This window comes from Lipophrys pholis (genome assembly GCF_963383615.2).
Source record: "Lipophrys pholis genome assembly, chromosome: 23".
Classification (NCBI taxonomy): Eukaryota; Metazoa; Chordata; class Actinopteri; order Blenniiformes; family Blenniidae; genus Lipophrys; species Lipophrys pholis.
The window spans coordinates 3,395,017-3,415,612 of NC_137645.1; the positions used below are offsets into that span (position 1 = coordinate 3,395,017).

General features: G+C 47.7%; 4 protein-coding genes across 15 annotated transcripts; 2 read left to right on the top strand and 2 right to left on the bottom strand.

Annotated features, from left to right (window-relative positions):
• The first annotated feature begins 579 nt into the window (after positions 1 to 579).
• zdbf2 (zinc finger, DBF-type containing 2) lies at positions 580 to 4,479 on the top strand. Of its 3 annotated transcripts, none has more exons than XM_080492889.1 (11): positions 580 to 668; positions 1,089 to 1,204; positions 1,297 to 1,328; positions 1,410 to 1,440; positions 1,519 to 1,621; positions 1,693 to 1,856; positions 1,937 to 2,408; positions 2,495 to 2,614; positions 2,688 to 3,043; positions 3,150 to 3,312; positions 3,382 to 4,479. In XM_080492889.1, the coding sequence occupies exons 3-11, from the start codon at positions 1,307 to 1,309 to the stop codon at positions 3,997 to 3,999; spliced, it is 2,049 nt and encodes a 682-aa protein (XP_080349015.1). In that variant the 5' UTR covers positions 580 to 668; positions 1,089 to 1,204; positions 1,297 to 1,306; the 3' UTR covers positions 4,000 to 4,479. The 3 variants fall into 3 exon arrangements, with proteins under 3 accessions (XP_080349015.1, XP_080349014.1, XP_080349013.1); XM_080492888.1 differs by having other exon boundaries at positions 1,089 to 1,179; XM_080492887.1 differs by having other exon boundaries at positions 1,089 to 1,328.
• dytn (dystrotelin) lies at positions 4,149 to 8,844 on the bottom strand (the record flags this gene model as incomplete). The annotated part of the gene is made up of 13 exons (XM_080492702.1): positions 4,149 to 4,578; positions 4,664 to 5,471; positions 5,543 to 5,684; positions 5,755 to 5,801; positions 5,879 to 5,999; positions 6,076 to 6,200; positions 6,375 to 6,486; positions 6,559 to 6,722; positions 6,797 to 6,868; positions 6,941 to 7,020; positions 7,110 to 7,195; positions 7,308 to 7,479; positions 8,796 to 8,844. 13 exons carry the CDS (start codon positions 8,842 to 8,844, stop codon positions 4,496 to 4,498), a joined length of 2,061 nt encoding a protein of 686 aa, XP_080348828.1. The 3' UTR covers positions 4,149 to 4,495.
• Positions 8,845 to 10,355: 1,511 nt separating this feature from the next.
• cd59a (CD59 molecule (CD59 blood group) a) lies at positions 10,356 to 11,950 on the top strand. Its single transcript, XM_080492704.1, has 5 exons — positions 10,356 to 10,420; positions 10,499 to 10,582; positions 10,929 to 11,030; positions 11,142 to 11,215; positions 11,610 to 11,950. The coding sequence occupies exons 2-5, from the start codon at positions 10,528 to 10,530 to the stop codon at positions 11,730 to 11,732; spliced, it is 354 nt and encodes a 117-aa protein (XP_080348830.1). The 5' UTR covers positions 10,356 to 10,420; positions 10,499 to 10,527; the 3' UTR covers positions 11,733 to 11,950.
• Positions 11,951 to 13,021: 1,071 nt separating this feature from the next.
• lrrfip1b (leucine rich repeat (in FLII) interacting protein 1b) lies at positions 13,022 to 20,433 on the bottom strand. 10 transcript variants are annotated; one of them, XM_080492933.1, is made up of 18 exons: positions 19,796 to 20,407; positions 19,168 to 19,268; positions 18,656 to 18,697; positions 18,028 to 18,072; positions 17,851 to 17,901; positions 17,014 to 17,091; positions 16,838 to 16,873; positions 16,598 to 16,732; positions 16,348 to 16,518; positions 16,167 to 16,259; positions 15,878 to 15,970; positions 15,552 to 15,644; positions 15,101 to 15,224; positions 14,980 to 15,029; positions 14,788 to 14,905; positions 14,627 to 14,706; positions 14,259 to 14,363; positions 13,022 to 14,150 (listed from the first exon to the last, which is right to left on the bottom strand). In XM_080492933.1, exons 3-18 carry the CDS (start codon positions 18,656 to 18,658, stop codon positions 14,040 to 14,042), a joined length of 1,386 nt encoding a protein of 461 aa, XP_080349059.1. In that variant the 5' UTR covers positions 18,659 to 18,697; positions 19,168 to 19,268; positions 19,796 to 20,407; the 3' UTR covers positions 13,022 to 14,039. The 10 variants fall into 10 exon arrangements, with proteins under 10 accessions (XP_080349059.1, XP_080349054.1, XP_080349062.1 ...); XM_080492928.1 differs by lacking the exon at positions 18,656 to 18,697 and having other exon boundaries at positions 19,182 to 19,268; positions 19,796 to 20,421; XM_080492936.1 differs by lacking the exon at positions 18,656 to 18,697 and having other exon boundaries at positions 19,796 to 20,402.
• Between the last annotated feature and the right edge of the window lie 163 nt (positions 20,434 to 20,596).

Genomic DNA, 20,596 nt, shown 5'->3' on the forward strand with positions numbered 1-20,596 from the left:
GAAGAACCTTTATTTCCATTTTCAGATTCGATTACCTCAGACTGTAGATTGCATTAATGCTTCTGTCAATTTAACGTCTTTTAATTGTTTGCAATATTGGATAAATCTATTTAAGCCCTTCACGTGTAATACATGGCTGGATTGTGGTAGAATGCAAATTAATTGTTCGGCAGTTTTTAATACTGCAGTTGACATTAAAACCAAATAAATACATAAATCTTATTTGAAGCACACCATTCTCCAGTGATTTTGGCCAAGTGTTATAACAACCCCTTTAATGAAATCATTCCTAACCTAATTTTCTAAAAAGTTGGGCCTAGTTGTAGCTGATGGTTCGAGCTTCAAATATTTAACTGCCTACTTGTATATAGATTAGATCAGACTAGTATAATTATCCATAGTTAATTCTCGTGTCCAACTATCCTGTCTGCAACCATTTGTGCAATGTGGAGCTGCTGTGATGACCGAATTTATAAAGTCTGAGCTCATCTAATAAGTGAGGCTGAAATTCCCGATTCAACCTGCTGGTGGCAGCACTTATCCGCCGCTCAGTTCACTGACAGCTTGCCTGATGGCGCCGCAGAAGAAGAGTGGGACCAGAATCCAAACAGTGCGACAGAGCAGCGCGCGAGAAGCTTTCCAATGTGAAAATAAACAAACGGCTGCAGGTAAACAAGTTCTGTATCCTGCGCCCCGCGTTACCTCCCGCAGCCGATTAACCAGCAGCACGTGTCGTGTGTGGAGACGTAACTGCTGCGCGGGTCGGCAGCTGACTGCACGCTAATGCTAAGAAGCCAAGAGATAAGCGCGTCAACAGCGGCGTCACCGGAGGCGTCACGGCGGCAAAGCCCGGTTTAATCGGGAGAAATCCCGCATCGAGCTGCCGATTAACCTGGTAGCATCGTTACGTAGCTTCCGAGCTAACCAGTCGTCCCTGATTGGTCAGATCGACTTGTTTACTGTCAACACAAACATGTAAACAACTGCTTAACAGAGTGAAACTACTCAGGAAACTTTTTCACAACTCAAACTTTAACCAGTCTCATCCGTGTGTCAATCCTAACTATTCCTGGGGTATGTCTCATCAGGCTCATGGACTCCCCCCCTGCATCGTTCACCTGGTTACCATTGGTTACAGCATGGATCTCTGTGATTGGACAGTGACACCTCGACCTTCACGTTGGTCATCAATATGAGCCTCTCTGTCTGCCTCCGAACCTGTTTCATACTTTCTTCAGATCTCATTCCGTTCAACCAGAAAACTTTTCACTCATGCTTTGTTTGTTTCTATTTTAGACAGTTTAAGATGTCTGACTCGTCAGCTGCAGGTAAAATAACTGTTAGATTTGGGGTTTTTTTTCCCAGTTTTTGTGTTTTACTCTTTGACTGAAGCTGTGTGTTTACATTAGATGGCCAAAGAAGGGCAGAGACCAGCGCAAGGCGAGTCCACACTCGCCACATTCAAATAACTCAGTAAAAGCTCTCGGGACAAATAATTCTGAAACTGTTTTCTGGCAGGATGTGGGCGGAGTCCGAGCCAGAGGCAGGCCCATCAAGGTCTGAGCCCCACAGACAGGGTTACTGTGGCTACTGCAGAGTCCTGTACACTAACCTGGACCAGGTACATACCTCACCTGAATCTGATCTGTAACTGTGTGACCTCCGCTGACCTTCACTGATCAACGGTCGTAGCACCTGTCCAGCCTGCGGCACCTGGACTCGGTGCAGTCATCGTCCAGAGGCACCGCCAGCGTGTCCAGCGTATCCTCCACCAGCAGTAGAACCAAACTGAACCTGCTCAAGCGCTTCCTTCAGGATGTCATGCAGCACCACCCGCACCGCTACAATGACCCCAGGTAACCAAACACTGCCGCGTCTGCTCCACATCCTCGGATAAAGATGGAAAAATACACTCACCTGTTTGTTTCTCCACTAGGCCGTCCCACGCTGACCTTCCAATGGTCTCCACCCCCTTGTTACCAAAAGCGAAGGAAGACGAGCTGCACTTCTCTGACGACAGCCGCTCTCTGGGGACACCAAAGCACCTGCCAAGCTCTGATGAGGCGTCTAATGAGCATGAAGAACTGGACATCTGCACCCAATCAGGAACTATGGCCAGTCATCCATTGACGGGACAGGGGGAGGGCCACGTTCCAGACCCGCAGCCTCAGGCCACGCCCCCTGTTCACAGAAAAGCTCACAGGAAGACCAACCGGAGGAAAACCAGCGAGTCCTCGTCATCGTCACGACCAGCCGAGGGTCCGAGCCTCAAACCCGGTCCTGGACCCGTTACACGGCCCTCCCTGGGGAGCAGGCCATGGGACGTGTGGCAGAAGGAGCGGAGGGAGGCTCTGAAAGAGGAGGCGTTCTCAAACCGCAGTGAACAGATGGACCAGACCATCGAGGAGGTCCGCTTCATCCAGTTTTCCTCACTCTGATTATCAGTCACTCCATTTTCATCGTTTCATCAGCTCTGTGTGTCGTCTGACATCAGGTGGTCCAGAGGTGTTGCTATGGCGACAGTCATGACGTGAAGGAGGAGACGGAGAGCTTCCACTTCAGCCTCCCGGCCTCCACGGAAACCCAGAGTGAAAACTGGGAGTCGTCTGCTCAGGTAGCCACGTGTCTGAAGGGGGCGGAGCTTGTGTTTGACTCCGTCGCTGACGGCAAACGTCGTCTCTCTGTAGGTCGTCCTCCAGCACAGTCGCATTGACACACCTGTGCAGGTGAGTCAGACGGAGAGGCGGGACCTCAGCCGGCTCACAGACTGTCAGGTGGACCTGGAGAACCAAGGCTACTCCAAGCAGCTGGACTGTGCCCTGAAAGGAGAACGTAAACCAAGCGTTGAAGCACACATGGACCAGGGCTTCTGGAGTCTGCCCATCGAGGACGTTCTGCCGGCACCAGAACACATCCCGGACGCCTTCAGGGGAAAGTCCTGGGCCCAGATCGAGCAAGAGGACGAGCGGCGCGTGGACAAGCTGGTCCGCCAGTTCAGACGAGGACGCTTCATCTGCTACTTTGAAACGGAGTCCCTCGCCAGGTAACGTCCACCTTCACTCAATCAGACAGCTGATGAAGAGGTTTTAGGCAGAACTGGTCGCGTCAGGCCTTCTGGACACGGTGGTGAATAGATTCTTTGCACGCAGGTACGGAAGGAGGAGCTTGAACAAGGCAAAGGAGAAGGAGGACGACACACCGGCTGAAGACATGTTCCCTTTGATGGACCACGACTCGGTGGATTCGGGGAGGATGAGGAGGAGGAAGTCGCGGGAGAGGAAGCAGCACTTCAGATTGGCGTCCAGGTGTCAGGTGAGTCACACAGATGTGTGTGTAGTTTGTGCCGGAGGATCAAAGTTTGACTCGGTCTTCCTCTTTCAGGTGGTAAAAGTCAGTCACAGCACACAGACCGTCCCTTTGGGGGCTCTAGAGGCCACGCCCAGCACTGCCACCTCAGCCAATCGGGAAACACCTCAGACACCGGCATGGCACTGCCTCCCTGCATCATACTCCACCATCATCTCTCCCGTGCAGCCACGCACCTCGCTGGTCTACCTGCTGAGCTCGCCCTGCGACGCCACGCCTTCCCGCCGGCCTGCAGCCGCCTGTCCCCTGAAGTACTGCAGGAAGAAGCGGCGCCCGCTGGACCTGCAGGGCTTAAAGGTCAAATACAGGAGCGTACCTGTACGACTGTACGAGCCCGGGACCAACCGCATCCTGCAGGCTAACCCCAAAAGAGACGCCGACACGGCGCCGGCGTGCGTGCGCCAGCTGTTCCGTAGTCCGAGTCCAGATGTGAACTTGGCTGGGGTCAACGGTCAAAGGTCAGCAGACCACGACTTGGCTCAGACAGACGAGGCGAGGAGGGAAACCTCGCCCATTAGCAGCAGGTCGGAGCAGCCCCGGGCCGGCCGCAGGACACGCCCCCACGCCACCCGTCCTCCAAGAGGGAGGGGCAGGAGGGGGTGGGGCTCTAACAGGACACCTGTCAATCAATAAGCTCACCAGACTAAATCATGATTGGTGCAATGTGTAGCAGGTGGGAGTTGAAAATGGAGGCTGCCATCTGTTTACAGGAGAAAAATATTTGTTTATACCAACAGAGTATTTTAAAGAGATCAGGTTTTCACTTTATATTATTTTTTATTGTCGATACAAAGTAAAACAAAGACAAATATAATGACACTGAACATGGGATCAAACTGCTGTTTAAAACTTGAGTTTTAAAATGAAAAAACTATTTTCTGTTTTACTGTTCTGATATTCAGCCATGTGATATTTTCAATTTGAATCAAAGTGAAGTGTTTTGGAGTTTTTTCTTCGTCATGCAGTCAATTTTTGAAAAATGTTTTTCTAAAATGAACGGAAAAATTCTGGCAGCTGGACATTTTTTTAAACAAATTCACCCGCAAGTATTTTCTGCAGCTCTGTTCTTATTTTTGTATCTCAGTTCCATTTGAATAAAGTTTTCTGAACTCAACTTTGCATCACGTTGTCATTTCACACTGTCCACCAGGTGGAGTAATGAGTCGCCCACCTGTTCTGCAGCACGAACAAGCTCCACCCTCTTCATAACACCTGCACACACAAACACACAACGTTTGCACCCGACTGGTAACTTCTAAAACACCTGTCTTATCTCTGTTGTTAATTTGTGCCTCACCAGTTTGTGTCCACGTGTCCATCGCAGTCTTGAGTTGGTTCACAGTCTCCTGCAGCAGATCCTCTGGGCGCCGTGTCTTGTCGTCGTCGTCATCCTCTCCTTCAGATAGACAGAATTCCTCTGCTAGCCCCGCCTCTTCGAGTCCATTCTGTGATCTCATTTGCTGATTGAGACACATGTCTTCTGACTCCTCCTCTTCACAGTCACAATCATGTGACTCAGCCAAGTGCTGGTGGATTGTAGGGGATGGAGTTTCTAATTCTTCATCACTCCATTCACCCATGGTCTTCATCAGTTCCTCCTCCTCTTCGTCTTCCTCCTCTGTGTTTCTCTGCATGTCCGAGGGTGGCGTGATTTCTCCTCCATCTGTGTAACATTCGTGTTCCGTGTCGGTGTCACTGACATGTCCTGTTTCCATGTCGCCATCTTGTCCTCGGTCTGTGTCCTTAACTTGTCCACTGTCTGTGTTGTCTTCACGTTTTCTGTCCATGTAACTGACGTGTCCTCTCTCTGTGTCGCCAAGCTCTTGTCTGTCCTGGTCATGGAGTTCTGCTCGGCCAGTGTCATTTACGTGTCCTCTATCTGTAGCAATAACTTCTCCTGTCGCCTCGTCATTGGCTTGTCCTCTATTTGTGTCAACGTCTTGTCGTCTGTCTAAATCTTCTACGTGTCCATTGTCTGTGTCACTGTTTTGTGCTCTGTCCAGTTCATTTAAGTGTCCTCTGTCTGTGTCATTGACTTGGTTTCTTTCCACGTCATTTCCGTGTCCGCTGTCAAAATCATTGACTTGCCTTCCGTTGTTCAAAGCCTGAAAAAAATGTTGTAACTCTCATGATGCACTTCACCAGCCAGCCTCCAGTCAGAGCTCCTCTTTCTTACCTTGGTGAGCATATCCTCCAGGTGAGCGTTGTGTTGTCTCAGTGCTTCCATGGTAACCTCCATTTCAGAGCACCTGTACTCTAGGTCCCCCTGCTCTGATTGGACGATGACCCGCCACTCCTGAAGCTCCGAATCCAACAGCCTGAAGAGGATAGAAACATCCTAACACAGTCCACACAATAAATAGATGCTGATGATTGTCGTTTGTTCACCGTTTGTCTCTCTGAAGATTTCTGACGTCACTCAGCAGAGCCGCCGCCTTCAACAGGAAACATGGCGTCAGGTTTTAACCATCGCATCATGACATGTGGACAGAGCGAGGCCCTCGAGCATCACCTGGTCTGACGTATCATCTGTCTTCTGAGGTGAAGGAAGCGCTGAGTCGTCATGTTCTTCAGAGGAGGAAGCAGGAACTGAGTCAGCCAACCCCGCCGGGGCATCAAGGAGGGGCGGGGCACTGACAAAAACAGATACTTAACCAGGTGGATCAACAGCGAACACTCACTGAAGTTCAACTTCAACACCTGTCCCACCTGTCTTCTGGCTCCGCCCACACGAGGATCCTTTTCCTAACAGTTTCTCTTTGAGTGTATCGTCGCGGCAACAGTGCATGGCGAGTGTTGTGCACTAAGGAGCTCAGTGATTCCTTCCAGGTGGGCTGAAAGAAGAACACAAAACACAGATTCTGCTCGTCTGTGGTCGAGATCAGAACTTCTGTCAATCATGTCAACAAAGTTCACGTGATCCTACGTGTAGGTGTCACCTGTGTGTAGGTGTCACCTGTGTCACCTGTGTGTAGGTGTCACCTGTGTCACCTGTGTGTAGGTGTCACCTGTGTGCAGAACTCCAGCACTGGGTGTCGGTTCTTGTGCTTCCTGGTTTGTCGGAGGCTCAGAAAGCAGCTCTGACACACGTGAACGTTTAAACACTTTAAACATCGAAACCTGAAAAGAGAAAAAAGAAGGTCAAAGGTCACAGTTAACTCTTAGCGGAGTCAATCTGACCCTCAGACTCACCTGAGCCCCGTGATGGGGGCGGTCTTACAGGTGTGGCAGCGGACATTGTGCGTCACGTTGTGGCTGATGGACAACCGGTACATAGTGGATAACCACAGCAACAGCCGCGGCTCGCTCTGTAGCCATGACAACACGTGCTGTTGACTCACTGTTGGGGTCAACACCTGTAAACACTCCATGTCAGCACGTTGCCATGACAACAGATGTGAACACACCGTCGGCGTGCGAGTGGTCTCACCCCGTTGAAACACGACTTCAGCGCCGCCTCCACGCCACCGAACGTCCGCTCCTCCTGTACGGCCGCTGGGATCTAAACACAAACAAGTTAGCCAGGGCGCACATTCAAGTGCATGCTGGGAAGTGTAGTCTGGCCTCTGTGTACCTGACTGAGGTCTTGCAGCAGAGATCTGAGCCCTGACCGGCTCACGGATCCTGAACCGTTGTCTGACACACTCAGCAGGCCTAAAACAAACAGTGGAAGCATCAGAGAGGTTGCAGATTTAAAATTAGTTAAAGACCTAAAACTAGAAGGTAAACATAAGATTGTTTACCTGTGAACTTCACCTGCGGACTGTCGGCACACAGAGCGATCAGAGCGGTGTGGAGAGAGCGAGCAGCGACATGGCCGCTACTGGCACTGACAAAAACAAACAAACAAACAAAGAACAAGCTCATAAACAGATGCTGTGTCGCTCATCGGAGGAAACTATTGGAGCCTCGTGATCACTGTGTTGTTTACACAAACAGACCGGTCGAACATGGTAAACATCAGCTTGGTGGTTTCTTCCGGAGGTGTCACGTGGCCCGGCACTTCCTGCGAGGCGCTGTGAAACATCCTGTTCAGAACACCTGTCACTTCCTCCTGGCTCATAGCTCCGCCCACCGAGCCCAGCGCCACGTGTCGAACAAACACAGCGTCCACTGAACGCACAGACAAACAACAAACGGTGTCAGCTCGAAGGCAAACTGCAAGAAACTAAGTCCCTCTTTTGTGTAAGAATATGAAGAGCAAAATAAAACATGTAAACATTACTGAACCATTTGATAAACAAGTGACTCAGTCCAATGTTCCCTCAGTCTCCAGAATAGTAACTGATGGTCAACTGAGTCAAGTGCCTCAGAAAGATCCACAAATAGAACCGCACAATGTTGTTTTCTATCTGGGGAACTGAAAATATCATTAGTTCCGGACACAGCAGCTGCTGTTGTGCTGCGATCGGCTCTGAAGCCAGCCTGTGTCTCACACAAGAGATTATTGTCCAAAAAGAAATGCTTCAATGGAGCACTGACCTGAGATCCAGGAATTTTTGGCAAGTGTTGAGAGTTTCGATATCAATCTGTAGTTGTTCAAATGTGTCTCGTTTGTTGTTTGAAACACACAAAAATGTCATAGAAACGTAAAAAGCATAAAGTCACAGAAACACAAATAACAACTATGACAACGAAACACAAACAAAAATGTCACAGAAAAACAATAATAAAAAAAAACCAAACATCAGCTAAAACACAAACATCCAGTGAATAAACAATACCAGTTTGTTTGTTTGTGTTTGTTTGAGACTCAGTATGTTTGTAAATAGAATGTGACTCACTGTGACTGAAGAATTGCTTGTTTGTAAATACGGAATGACTCAGTGTGACAGACAGGTTGTTTGTTTGTTTGTTTGTAAACAGAGTGCAATTCAGTGTGAGAGAGGAATTGTTTGTAAACAGGGTGTGAGGGGCATTGTTTGTAAATGTGACTCGGTGTGACAGTCATTGTCTGTCTGTTTGTTTGTTTGTAAACTAAGTGTGGGGGCATTGTTTGTTTGTAAAGCTTGTGACTTAGTCTGACAGGTGCATTGTTTGTTTGTTTGTTTGTTTGTAGACAGAGTGTGACTCACTGTGGCAGAGCCTCTGGAGAGTCTGGAGCTTAATGGCGGTTCGGTATATGGATTGATGGATTTCATTCATCGCTTCTACTGACAAAGAAAAAACCAATAACAACAACATAACAGGTTGACGAGAGCAGTGTGTGATTTGCTGTAACTCACCGAGGCTGTCCAGATCCATGAGATCCCACCAAACACTGAGCAGGGGGCCGCAGTGGAGACAGTAGAATCACAAAAGACTGTAGAAACACAAGAGCGAGTGAGTATCATTCAGCTGTTTGAAACTAATTTCTCCTTCTCAGGCTCACACTAGCCACTAAATTATGAATGAAGGTTTCCTTTTTCATCACAGCACACCTGTCTCACCTGCAGTCTGTCGACCATTCGGCAGGCGGCTCCATGCTGATGTCACCATCTCGGAACAAAGAAGCTGCTGCAGTTTGAGTTTCCGCCACCAGATGGGGACAGACATAGCAAAAACCTTGTTTCTGCCTAAAAAGGAGCATTGCACATCTTTCTCTGACCACCAGGAGGTGCTAACATTTTGATGTTTCTGTGGAAAATGCTTACGATTTTGTTGTTAATGACTTGTTTGTCTGAAGCTAGTATGTGGTCAATAACTGGTTCGTCACCGGTCGGTAGGTTGTCTTTTTTTGTTTTTTTTCTTGAGAGTTATGAATGAAACTGACCATAAAAAAAATCTTTCTTTGAACTGGAGTCATAAAAGTCCTAAGATTTTTGAAACCAGAGCGAGCAAACAGTTTATGGAGCAGATCACAGTGCGAGACTATACAAACAGCAGTGGAGCAGTGGGAGGCCGTGCGGCTGATTCAAAAGAATGTGTAATGAGCGGTTGGCCGTCCTGGTGAAGAAAACAATCGAGGCCCTATGCCGGACACACTTGCAGTTGTGTTGTGTTTGTGTCCTCAGCTCTTTGTCTCAGATAACATTGAAACTATTGTTGGTGTGAAGTCAACTCAGGACAAAACACTGAGCTCTTCTTCTGCACTGAGATAAACGGCCGAACGCCGAGCCTCTCCACCAGCACCAACGTCACGCCAGCAAGGCACCACCGAAAAATGGGGATGTCATGCCACAAAAAGATCAGAAATCACCGCAATAATACGAAGACAAAATGTAAGAAATGAAAAAAATCATTGCAAAACAACACAAAGAGAGAAAAAAGAAACCACAGAGACACAATACAACTTCAAAAAGATACAAAACAATGAGAAAGAGATGCAAAACAATCACAAAGCGACAGAAATCAACGACAAAGACACAAAGAAACTACAGAGAGACACAAAACAACTACAAAATATGCAAAACAACCACAAAGAAACATAGAACAACCACAAAGAAACATAGAACAACCTCAAAGAAACACAAAACAACAACAAGGAGATACAAAACAACTACGAAGCCATGCAAAACAACCTCAAAGTGACACAAAACAGGTATGAGACATAAGTCAACCAAAAAGACACAAAACAACCACAAAGATAGATCAAATCTAAAAAAGACACGAAACAACTAGATACACATCAAACAACAATTAAACTACAATCAGATTTGGCAAAGAGACACAAAACAACTGAAATGAGACATTAAACATTTGCGGATATTTAGAAACAACTACAAAGAAACACAAAACGACGACAGAGGTACAAAACACAGCGACACAAAATTGCGATAAAGTGATACAAAATAAGTGTAAAGACACACAAATTAACCACTAGAAAACACACAACAAAAGACCCAAAAAACCTAACTAAAAACACAAAACAAAAACTATAATAAATTTCTTATGATGTTTAGTGTGTGTGTGTGTGTGTGTGTGTGTGTGTGTGTGTGTGTGTGTGTGTGTGTGTGTGTGTGTTGGCTCCTCCTCTGGGGTGTTACTGCTGAGGTGCAGTCAGGATTCTGTCAGAGTCGCTCTTCACTTCATCTGCACCAACGGGAGGAACAAGCTGAAGGAGTACTTCTGCTGGGTGAGTACACACAGTACATTCACAGTACGCACACATAGTGACCTCTCACCCGTTTGACCCTGTCTGTTCTAAATGCAGATGTGTGTTTGAGCTGTGCTGAGGTGAAAATGAAGCACTCCCTGGGACTCTGCCTGCTGATGCTCTCCGCTCTGATCGGACTTGGTGTGTTTGATTTTCTCACCTAACTAATGGCAGAATGATGAAATTCTGTGTCCGAGTGCCTCACGGTCCCACCGATAATATTTTATTTGGTTTGTCACTCACTCATAAAATATTTTCACTGAAACGTTTTTTATAATCACACTTTGATCGAACAGTGATGATTAACTCTGAGGTGATATGACGCTGGTGCCACATCCCATTGTTCTTTTAGTTCCTATTTTAGTTCAAATCGTCATGGTAACCGTACCTAATCACACTGTCACAGGTGTGAGGGTCTACACCCACCTGGTGGATCCAGATTCACCCTTTACATCTGGATTCACCCATTTCCTGCTTTTTTCTTCAGGAACGGCAATCCGCTGTTACAGCTGTAAAGACTACACCGCCAGCTGCACCAAACAACGAGACTGTAGCTATGACGACGCATGTCTCACGCTCAACGAGAGGGGTAGGGACACATCTGTATACATGACACACCTGTACAGATAACACACCTGTATACACGTCACATCTGTACACCCGACAAGCCTGTGATGTTTGGGGTTGTGATGTCATACAGGTGGGATGACCTACAGACAGTGTCTGAAGTACTCAGACTGTGAGTACAGCCGGCTGGGCCAAATGTTCCCGCAGGTAAACAGCTGCAATGAAGCACTTTTTGTTTTTTTTATTTCTACTCATAACTCTGGTAACGGTCAGGAACCAGTAACATCTAATTTGTAACAAAAAGAAACTGGAGACTCACCTGTTCAGAGTCCACAGGTGTTCAGATCTGGCTCCGCCTCCTTCGGGGTAAAAAGGAGGAGATTTTTATCTTCAGCACAAAGTCACTAAAATGTCATCAACAATAAATCAATGCCTAATCCAAACTATCAACTGTAATCAATAATCGAAAGTTGTTGATCTGGACTAAACAGGATATTAAACACACGTTATCGATAACTCATTCAACTGACAAATAAACCAATGACCTGATGATTACCAGGTTAATTAGTCAGTTACTTACCTGTTGTTTGGTCTCTTTCAGGTTTCCAGCTTCACTTTTAAGTGCTGTAACTCGGACCTGTGTAACTCCGCCCCCTCCTCCTCCGCCAGCTCTCTGATTGGTCTGCTGACCTCTTTGGCGGTCATGTGGTGGTGCGTCCACTGAGAGCTCTCTGGCGCCGCCTGCTGTCACCGATAACCACAGCAGCTTGTCTAACAACGCGAGTGAGCGAGTCGCACTCCGCTCTTCACAGATTAAACTCGTTGGAGAAAAGAAAGGAAACCGGAAACTTACTGACACGTTTCGCTCTTCTAACTCGGTTTTAAATCTTTAACTCCGACACCCGAGATCAATTTTAACCCTCAATAAAGATTCAAAACAGGAAACTAGACTCTGGCTCTTCATTTCACTCTTTCTTTTCAAGAAAAACACAGTTTGGAACAGATTTACCAAAAAGTTTCAGTTTAAACAACATTTTTAATCATGTGGGCTGAAAGCCCACATGATTAAAAATATTGTAATTACAGAAAATATGGCCATCAGGGAGGAGATAAGACAGCGAAGAGGATGGGACCTGGGACAGAGCCCTGAGGGACATCGGAGGAAAGAGATTTTATGTGAATAAAACTGAACACAACCTGAGAGATCTGATTTGAAAAGCTGTACTCAGAGATCTGGGGAGGAGGCTGGAAAAAAAGTGCAGAGTCAGCTGCAATCAGGTCCTTGGTCACTTTAACACGGGTGGTTTTGGTGTTGAGGACCGACTGATTAACATTATCAGTCATCACAGCAGATTTGCGGGGTGTTGGAACAATACCTGAAGTGAATGAGAAACGGACGATGGAAAAATTGGTGAGTAAAAACGTGGGGGGAAAAGAGTCTGGGGGTCGCAGGGTGTTAAGAAAGAGAACAAGGCCCGAGTGTTCCCATCGCCAGCACTGAGGTTTTTCTGAATAATGCTGTGATTTATCTGAGTCCTTGTAAAGCATATTGTGCTCGTGGTACACTAGTTTACGAATAGTGAGACCAGCTTTCCTGTAGAGTCTTTCCAGTGCATTTTTTTTTAGCTGACTTTAAAGTCGTTATTGATTTTACAGTACGAAATGACCTGTAACGTTTTAGTCTTGAATGAGATTAACATGTAATCGGAAATGGGGAGAGAATCCAGTCGTACTTGTAAGGAGGACATTTCTTCTCTTCTTTATATCTGTGGGTTATTTGTTTATTGCGGATAAGCGAATACGTGGATTAAAAGCTTAGATCTTGAAAATGTACCAGAGGACAAAGTCCTTAACTCAGCCAGTGAAGTTCAGAGAGTTAGTGTTAAATATTGACTTGTTTACATAAGCCACCTACTAAGTTACTGTCTTTAGATCAACGCCAGTTTATTCGCTGAAAGTTTATTTCAGCAAATACACACACAAAAAAAAAAAGATCATGGCTGAAACACAAGATGTTCCATATCAGTTTAATGTCAACTGTCAGACACACGCCAGTGAAGCGCCGCCGTCGGCGGGTCGTCGTACCGTCGGTCGCCGCGCCGCAGCACCTACATTCAACAGCTGCACATCATCACGAGACGAGACGTGAAACAGGAAGACTTTGATCCAGAATGTCCACGTGTCACCCATGATGGATGTTTTCCTTTCATATTAATGAGTTGTTGTTGTTGTTGTTGTTTTGGAGCGAGGCTCTTCCTTCATTCATTCGTTGTTCGTGTGAAGATTTGACATTTACAAGCTGGTGATTTTACATCCAAAGTGCAAAAAGTCAGTATGTGACGATTATCTGAAGCTCCTGATTCACCTCCTCCTCTTCTTTTTCTTCATATATACACGCCCCCACACACCCTGAGGCCACGCCCACTCCAGTTACCTGAATAGGTAACGGCGGAGGGGCGGGACGTAGTCCCACACGTTGTATGCGTTTGTCGTCACAAAAGTGCATCAGCTTCACAAAATGATTTCCCCCCAAAAAAAAATCAATAGAAGGAAAAATGAGTAAAAGTTCGTACAAAGATTTCAAAGCAAAGAAACAAAGAGTTGAAAACCACCGAGAACAACAGAAAGATAAAATATAAATAAAATGTGATCCAGTCTGATCAGGTGCATGGTCTGGTCTGATCTGGTCTCTGTAGTACATGGAGCAGCAGCGCCCCCTGGTGTTGTACAGGAGGTAGTGGCAGACTTTACAGAGATGGATGCTCACGAGGCAGATGTAGCGTTTGTTTTATGTTACCCAGCAGCTGGGTGGGCGGATTTACTGTACAGGAAGTGCTTCTCATCTTAAGACCCCAAAAAACACATTTGTTCAGTTATTATTGTTTCTTGTTCCCTCATACCTCCCTCTGTGTTCTACAATAACTGGAAAAATAAGTTACACTTTATTTTGGACCTGTATGCTTTGCTGATGAGTGTTTCTGTGTGGAGAAGACCACCTCTGTGATTGGATGAAGAGGAGCTGCAACTCGGGTCACTGCTGGGCGAGCAGGGCCGTTCTGTTGGCCTTCATCTTCTCCAGACGTTTGGCCAGGTGACCGTTGCTCACCTCCAGCTCGTCCACTCGATCCAGAGCCGAGCGCAGCTGCAGGGAATAAAATAACACATCCTCAGCTTGTAGGATTTAACTTAGCAGTCCAAAATGTCTTTAAGTCGTCGTTGCTCTGTGGGAAACGTCAGGGGGAGCTCTGACCTCTCGTTGCAGTTTCCTCTTCTCAACCTTCAGCTCGTCTTCTACCTTCTCCGCGTTCTCGGACGCCGTCTTGTATCGGGTCACCTGACCCTCCAGACGGATCACCTGAGTAAGAGCAAGTCATCAACCAATCAGATTGATCCACCCCAACAACCCCAACAGACTGAAACCTGTGAGCAGCCAATCAGCTGCTGAGGCTGGTTTCTCTGGTGGGTGGTGCAGACGAGGCAGACTATGAAGACGCATGTAAACAAAGTTCCTTCATCGTCAGCCCAGACAAGACAAACTGAGTCTGTCCCTTTTTCTGTTCCTATAAGATGTAAACAGAAACTCTCCCTGTACGCAGATGAGCCTGTACTCATACATACGTTTTGTTCCAGCGCCGCCACTTCCTGTTCCGACTTCACCAGTTTGAATTTCAGCTCGCTGATCTGCCGATTGGAGTCTCCTTAACAACAAAAACAACAACATGAACTACATCGTCCCTCTGATGGTGACACACACGCACGCGCACACACGCGGCACTGACTCTGCAGCTCCAGCAGTTGGACGTCTATCCCGTTCTCCTCAGCGCCCCCCTCTGGATGCTGCATGCCGTCAGTCGCCACTGTTGGACGTTCCTCCAGCTGAGCCCTCAGCTGTCTCACCTGTTGACATAGTCACACACATTCAGGCTACGGTGACCACGAGGGGACGAAGTGCAGCAGGAGTCAAAACTCACCTGTTCCAGTAAACTGTGACGTTCCTCAAGGAGCTTCTTCACACGCAGCTCTGCAACACACACACACTTAATAAAAAAGAAGTAACTGTTGAATATTTACAATGAAATTCCTTCACATTACCCAGCATGCTCTGTCTGCCTCCGTGGGGTGACTCCTCAGCCAAATGGGTGTCGGATTCGGAGCCGACATAGTCGCCAGCATCTCCATTCGCGGTGACGTCCGGAGAGACGACGACTCCATGTTCCTGTCCAAGAATAAAGTTTTTCAACTTTTTGTTTTAGAGAAAATTACAAGTGCATCCGGGTAGTGACCTGTTTAGTGAAGAGTTCGCATGTTTTTAGAGATTTACTAAGACCTGATTTCACTTGGTGGCTTCTTACCCTTAAATTGTTAGATGACAAACGTTTAAATTTCACTCAAAATAGGAATTTACAGTTTAAAAATATGACTTTCACCGTGATCACAGAACAAGCTCGGGGGGGGGGGGGGTTCGTTTGTGTCCATGGACAGGAGCAAGGATGAGGGTTTGATTTCAGGGTCAAAGGTCAGATGTAGTGACCTTCAGCTGTACCTTCAGTAAATCTGACTGACGCATGACTTTCTCCCTCAGGCGTTCTCGATCCAGCACTACTAATTCCGACATTTCTCTCTGACGCTCCAACGCCTGAGCCAGGAGGAGGCGCAGGAGGAAGAGGAGTTAGTGAAAGAAGAAATGGAAACGTTAAAGCAGGAAGGAACAAGGAGCTGCAGACTGAAGTTTGTTTATCAGTTGGACACACAGTCGGCTTTATGTGACAGCGGCAGCACTGTGAAATCCATACGAAGAACCAGATTTCATTTTTGTGACTGGTTTCAGCGCTCGCTCTGCTTCTGTACATGAAGCGTTCAGAGTCGTACCCCGATCTTCTTTTCCTTCCACTGCAGCGCCTCCTGCAGGTCAGAGATCTCCTGCCGGTAAGTGGTGCTCCTTAACCGCAGCTCTGACACCTCCTGTCCACCAGGGGTCAGCAGAGACCAGCAGATAGTTGAAATTAGTAGAAATGAGTGGAAAGCAAAGAGAAGTGAATCATAAAGCAGCAGCAGTTAAGTCAGAGCTAGTTTGAAGGGTGGAGTGAAGATGGAGTGTGGCGTGTAAGATTAAGCTGAATGGACAGCGTGTAGCATGTAGCATGTAGCGGTATCTGACCGTGAGCAGCTCCTCCGTTTGATTCAGAGATTCTTTGATCTCTTTGAAGTGAAACTGCAGCACACTGTGAGCCTGACGTTCCCGCTCCAACTCCTGTCAACAACAGTAAGCAAATTCTGTCAACAAAAACAGGAAACAACAAGTGGGAATGATAATCGTGTTGTTCTCGTTGTTTAATGACCTTGTGGGTGTCGTCTCCTCGCCTCCTGGCCTCCAACAGCACCTCCTCCATGTCGCCCAGCTCCTCCTTCAGCGCCTCAACCTGATACATCAGAGTCGTCTTGTCGTTGTGCAGCTGAGCGTTAGAAACCATCGCCTTACGATATTTGTCCTCCGCGTCCGCCAGCGAGTCCTGGGAACATTTCACCGTGAAACCTTCGTACGCACTTCGTCGGGTCGGATCGTATCAATCGGTCGACATCGCCACGTACTTTGATTTCCCGGATCGACGCCTCGGTCTCCACGGAGAACGACGTGTCACAGCTTCCTCTGCGAGAGGAGGCTCCGCCCAGGGAGGCGAGCGTGGCAGCCGAGAGCGTGGACGCCGTCCTGGAGCCCTGACAGGCCTGCAGGAAGTGACATAATCAAGAGAGGAAGCTCAGGAAAACCTCATCACATGGCGACACAACAAGGAAGAAAACAAGTAAACAAAAAAAGAAAATCACACTCACTTTGTCCAGGAAATCCCTGTCAGTCCGCTCCTCCACCTGAACGCACACAGACACACAGACGCGTCAGTGATGCTGTTTCCATGGAGACACACATGCGCACCCACAGACAGCAGGGGGCGATGGAGCTCAGCCCAGAGAGGGAGCTCCGTCACACACACCCAGAAAGAAAAGCTCACCACTGGGCTTGCACGAGCCGAACTCGCCCTGGAGGAGGCCCGAGAGCTGGAGCCCAAGAAAACTCCATAATCTGAAGGCTGAAGAGGAGGAGGAACCAACAGGAGGAGGAGGAGGAGGAGGAACCAACAGGAGGAGGAGGAACAGGATGAGCAGGGTGAGCAGGACGAGGAGGAGGAGGACAGTTATTAAGAGAGTAATTAGTTATATTAAAGAAGAAATCAGATAGAAAAAAGAAGTTCAGACAGCCTGTCTCCCTCTATGAAACACTGCGCATGCGTGCGTGGCACGATTTCAAAAATCTACAAGTAGAAATGTTTTTGAGGTGAAAAGTCGCCCATCTTTGTTGTCATTTAGGTGAAAGCTAAACTCCTGACAATGATGTTTAAACGTGATCAACCAAAAACATTGTGTGAAAAGGACCTGAAAGGACGTCAGAGGAGGGTGGAATACTTTAAAAAAAGACTTACTCAAGTATTGTTACTTGAGCATAACATTACTAAAAGTGAAGTAGGAATTCTGAACCCTGTGACAGTGTGAGCAAATTGGGATATAAATCAAATTTTTTTGGGACATGTACTTAAATTAACGGGTGCTTTGAGTAGAATCCATAAGTAATGTGTCGTGAGACACGTCCGGCTCCACTGCACTCACCTGCAGTCAGTGATAATATACATGCCTGGTTTCTAATGCTGTCACATAGGGTCATGAGACTGAGCTTCAGCAGGAAGTGTCTCCACCACAGCAGAAGAAGGACATTATCTTAATACATCAAGATAAAAGGTAACGAGCTGCTTTAGGCAGCAGCTGATTGGCCGACTGTAAACTATGCGACTCACCCTGAGGCTGCCGCGACTCCCCACAGACATCCGCTCTTCGTCATCCGACACCTGCAAACACACAAATGGCGGGGATGTCACAACCTGGTGACGACACATGAGCGCCCCTCCAGGGTTGACAGGTGAACTGCAGCACGGAGCTGTGCACTAAAGGAGGAAAGAAGAAGAGGTACAGACCGAAGTGTGCCTCCGTGAGAAGCGAGAGTAACGCTCGCTGTCCTCCTGAAAGACCACGGAGAAAAGAGGTGGTGTTACAGAGCAGAAACTCCAAGAGGAGTAGGAAGAGAGCATGCCTGTCAGACACTGAGCAGGGTTTAATATACGACTGTCAGACATTGAGTAGGGTTTAATACAACCCTGTCAGATACAGATTAGGGTTTTTAACAAGCCTGTCAGACACAGAGCAGGGTTTAAAACATGCCTGTCAATACGAAGGGTATCATACATGCGTGCCAAACACTGAGTATGGTTTAAGACTTTAACAAGCCTGTCAGACACAGAGCAGGGTTTAATACATGCCTGTCAGACACAGAGCAGGGGTTAAAACAGATTAAAAATCAGATTACAGACGGAAGAAGGTGTCTGTGTGTGTTGGAGGGATTAAACAGCTTCCTTAATCTCACAAACAATACAAAACAACAACAAGCAAATGACGAGTCGCTGCAGACATGCAGACAGACAGAAAACTCACAACACACCAGTTTAACCACACGCACACACACATTATCCTGGTTAAACTGCTTTTAATGGTAAAAGGTGGTTAAATACGGTTTCCATGAGTCAGGGTGCAGATGAAGGTTCCTACCATCCACTGCTCAATGTGACCGAACTCCAGACCATAATACCTCTGGAGGAGGAGGAGGAGGAGGAGGAGGAGGAGAGGGAGGGGGTGAGAAGGATGAAGACCAGAGTTGGGGCTTCTAACTATCCGTGTCTCAAGAGTAAACCCCACCCGGGTGATAAACGCAGGTGGGTAAAACAATCAGAGTTTGAAGGGTTACCTTGTGGCTGTGAAACATCTGCAGGAGGTGAAAGGAGGTCAGAGGAAGGGGGAAGAAGACAGACGATGAGGGAAAAGAAGAGGAGGACGGGATTGAAAAGGAAGCAGTAGTTGAGTCAGCAGGTGGATCTGATCAACACATTCAAGTCAATTTGATTTACCACAGGAACCGTCTCACGCCTGCGACGTCACTCACCTGTGCGGGTGACGTCACTTACTCGAACGTGACCTCACTCACACAGGTGAGTGGGCGGAGCCTAACCATTCAAACCTTCGACCAGCTGATCGGTGACGTCACATAATAACTGTCTCTGCACAATAAATGTCAAACCTCTTTCTGTTGTCTCTCCAGCTCCTTCATCCGAATGTCCCGCGCCTCAGCCCGCGCCGCTCGCTTCACCGCCAGCCGCGACTCCGCCTGCACACAGACAACGATCATGCATGTTCATACGTTTAATTTTAGGACAGCTGTGATTGATAACACGATCCACGAATGAACGTATGGATCAGGCTTTAGTCCACTCTCCCGTCGGAGTCCTCCTTGTTGTACGTGTCCTTTTAGGAATGTCACCCAACTACATACCTGGGTTCACACCCCTGGTCGCTGTGGCAACCGGCACAACTGCAGCTTGTCAAGCGACTCAGGGTGTGAGTGTTACAATCTTTATGATAGAAGCTCAAAATAATGTTAGCTGTACAGTTTAATGGACAATGACACACGTCAGGGATCGGGGTGGGGGGGTTGGGGGGTGAGAAAGTGGGACAATCAGCTGCAACACACAAACACACTGTTGTTCAGATGAACTACTTTACATGCCCCCCCCCCCCATGTGGCCCCAGACCTGCGAGATGCGGCCCTGCCCCCCCTCCCCCAGGGTGAAAACACCTTGCGACCATGACACAGATAATCGATCATCACATTAATCGATGATCGCGTGTGTTTACCTCTCGTGCGATCTGGTCCAGGGCATCATCCTCGGCCGTCAGCTTGTCCCGGTTCGGAATCCTCTTCCTGCCCGGTCCCTGGGTCCCCATGGCTCAGGAGGTTCCGTACCGGGCCGTGGTGGGCTCTAAACTGCGGGGTGTCTCTGCGGCTCTAGGGCAGCTCGTCTCGGGTGCGGAGCTCCTCCGGGGCCGGTGTTCATGTCTCCATCGATCGGAGGGGGAAACTTAACCGGAGATGAATTTTACTCCATGAAACGATTTACAGGTAAATTAATAAACATATGATCGCTGCAGGTTTAAAAACCAGAGTTTTTCTGATCCGCCTCCAGCTCCGGTTCACTGCGGTCCCGAATCCTCCGCACTCTGCTTCGGCAGCCGGAACCGGTGTCCGGTTCACCCGCCTGGCTCAGGCTGCTGCTCGGCGGTCAGAAGAGGTCCGGCCTCGGTCTGGCTGAATTAGTCGTCGGAAACACGGACACGGTGGCCGCCGGCTGCGCCAGGACTGCCCGCCCGCCCTGTAATCCGCTTCCCGGGAAGAACCGGACCGTGAAGTAAACACGAACTGTCAATGAATCGCAGCCGGACCCTGAACGCACCGCGACGACGCGCCGCAGTGTGTCGGAGGAGGCTTTTATTGTGGAGGCGTGATTACGTCAATGACGTCAAGTAACGTCAAACCGTTCACTTTTTTTTTTTTTTTATCAGAAAATTAATATAATAGATGATTTCAGGTGTATTTTTTTATTTTAAATACAATGGTAATATAATTAATGGTGAGTGAATCTAATAAATAATTATCAC

Coding starts and splice junctions, on each gene's coding strand:
- zdbf2 (XM_080492887.1), top strand. CDS start 1,193: ATGAGCCTCTCTGTCTGCCTCCGAACCTGTTTCATACTTTCTTCAGAT. Junction 1,329..1,409: donor GTCTGACTCGTCAGCTGCAG/GTAAAATAACTG, acceptor TGTTTACATTAG/ATGGCCAAAGAAGGGCAGAG. Junction 3,313..3,381: donor GATTGGCGTCCAGGTGTCAG/GTGAGTCACACA, acceptor TTCCTCTTTCAG/GTGGTAAAAGTCAGTCACAG.
- lrrfip1b (XM_080492928.1), bottom strand. CDS start 19,885: ATGGGGACCCAGGGACCGGGCAGGAAGAGGATTCCGAACCGGGACAAG. Junction 14,906..14,979: donor GTCACAGTTTACTGGAACAG/GTGAGTTTTGAC, acceptor CTATGTCAACAG/GTGAGACAGCTGAGGGCTCA. Junction 14,151..14,258: donor AGAGGAAACTGCAACGAGAG/GTCAGAGCTCCC, acceptor TATTCCCTGCAG/CTGCGCTCGGCTCTGGATCG.
- cd59a (XM_080492704.1), top strand. CDS start 10,528: ATGAAGCACTCCCTGGGACTCTGCCTGCTGATGCTCTCCGCTCTGATC. Junction 11,031..11,141: donor TCTCACGCTCAACGAGAGGG/GTAGGGACACAT, acceptor GATGTCATACAG/GTGGGATGACCTACAGACAG. Junction 11,216..11,609: donor TGGGCCAAATGTTCCCGCAG/GTAAACAGCTGC, acceptor GGTCTCTTTCAG/GTTTCCAGCTTCACTTTTAA.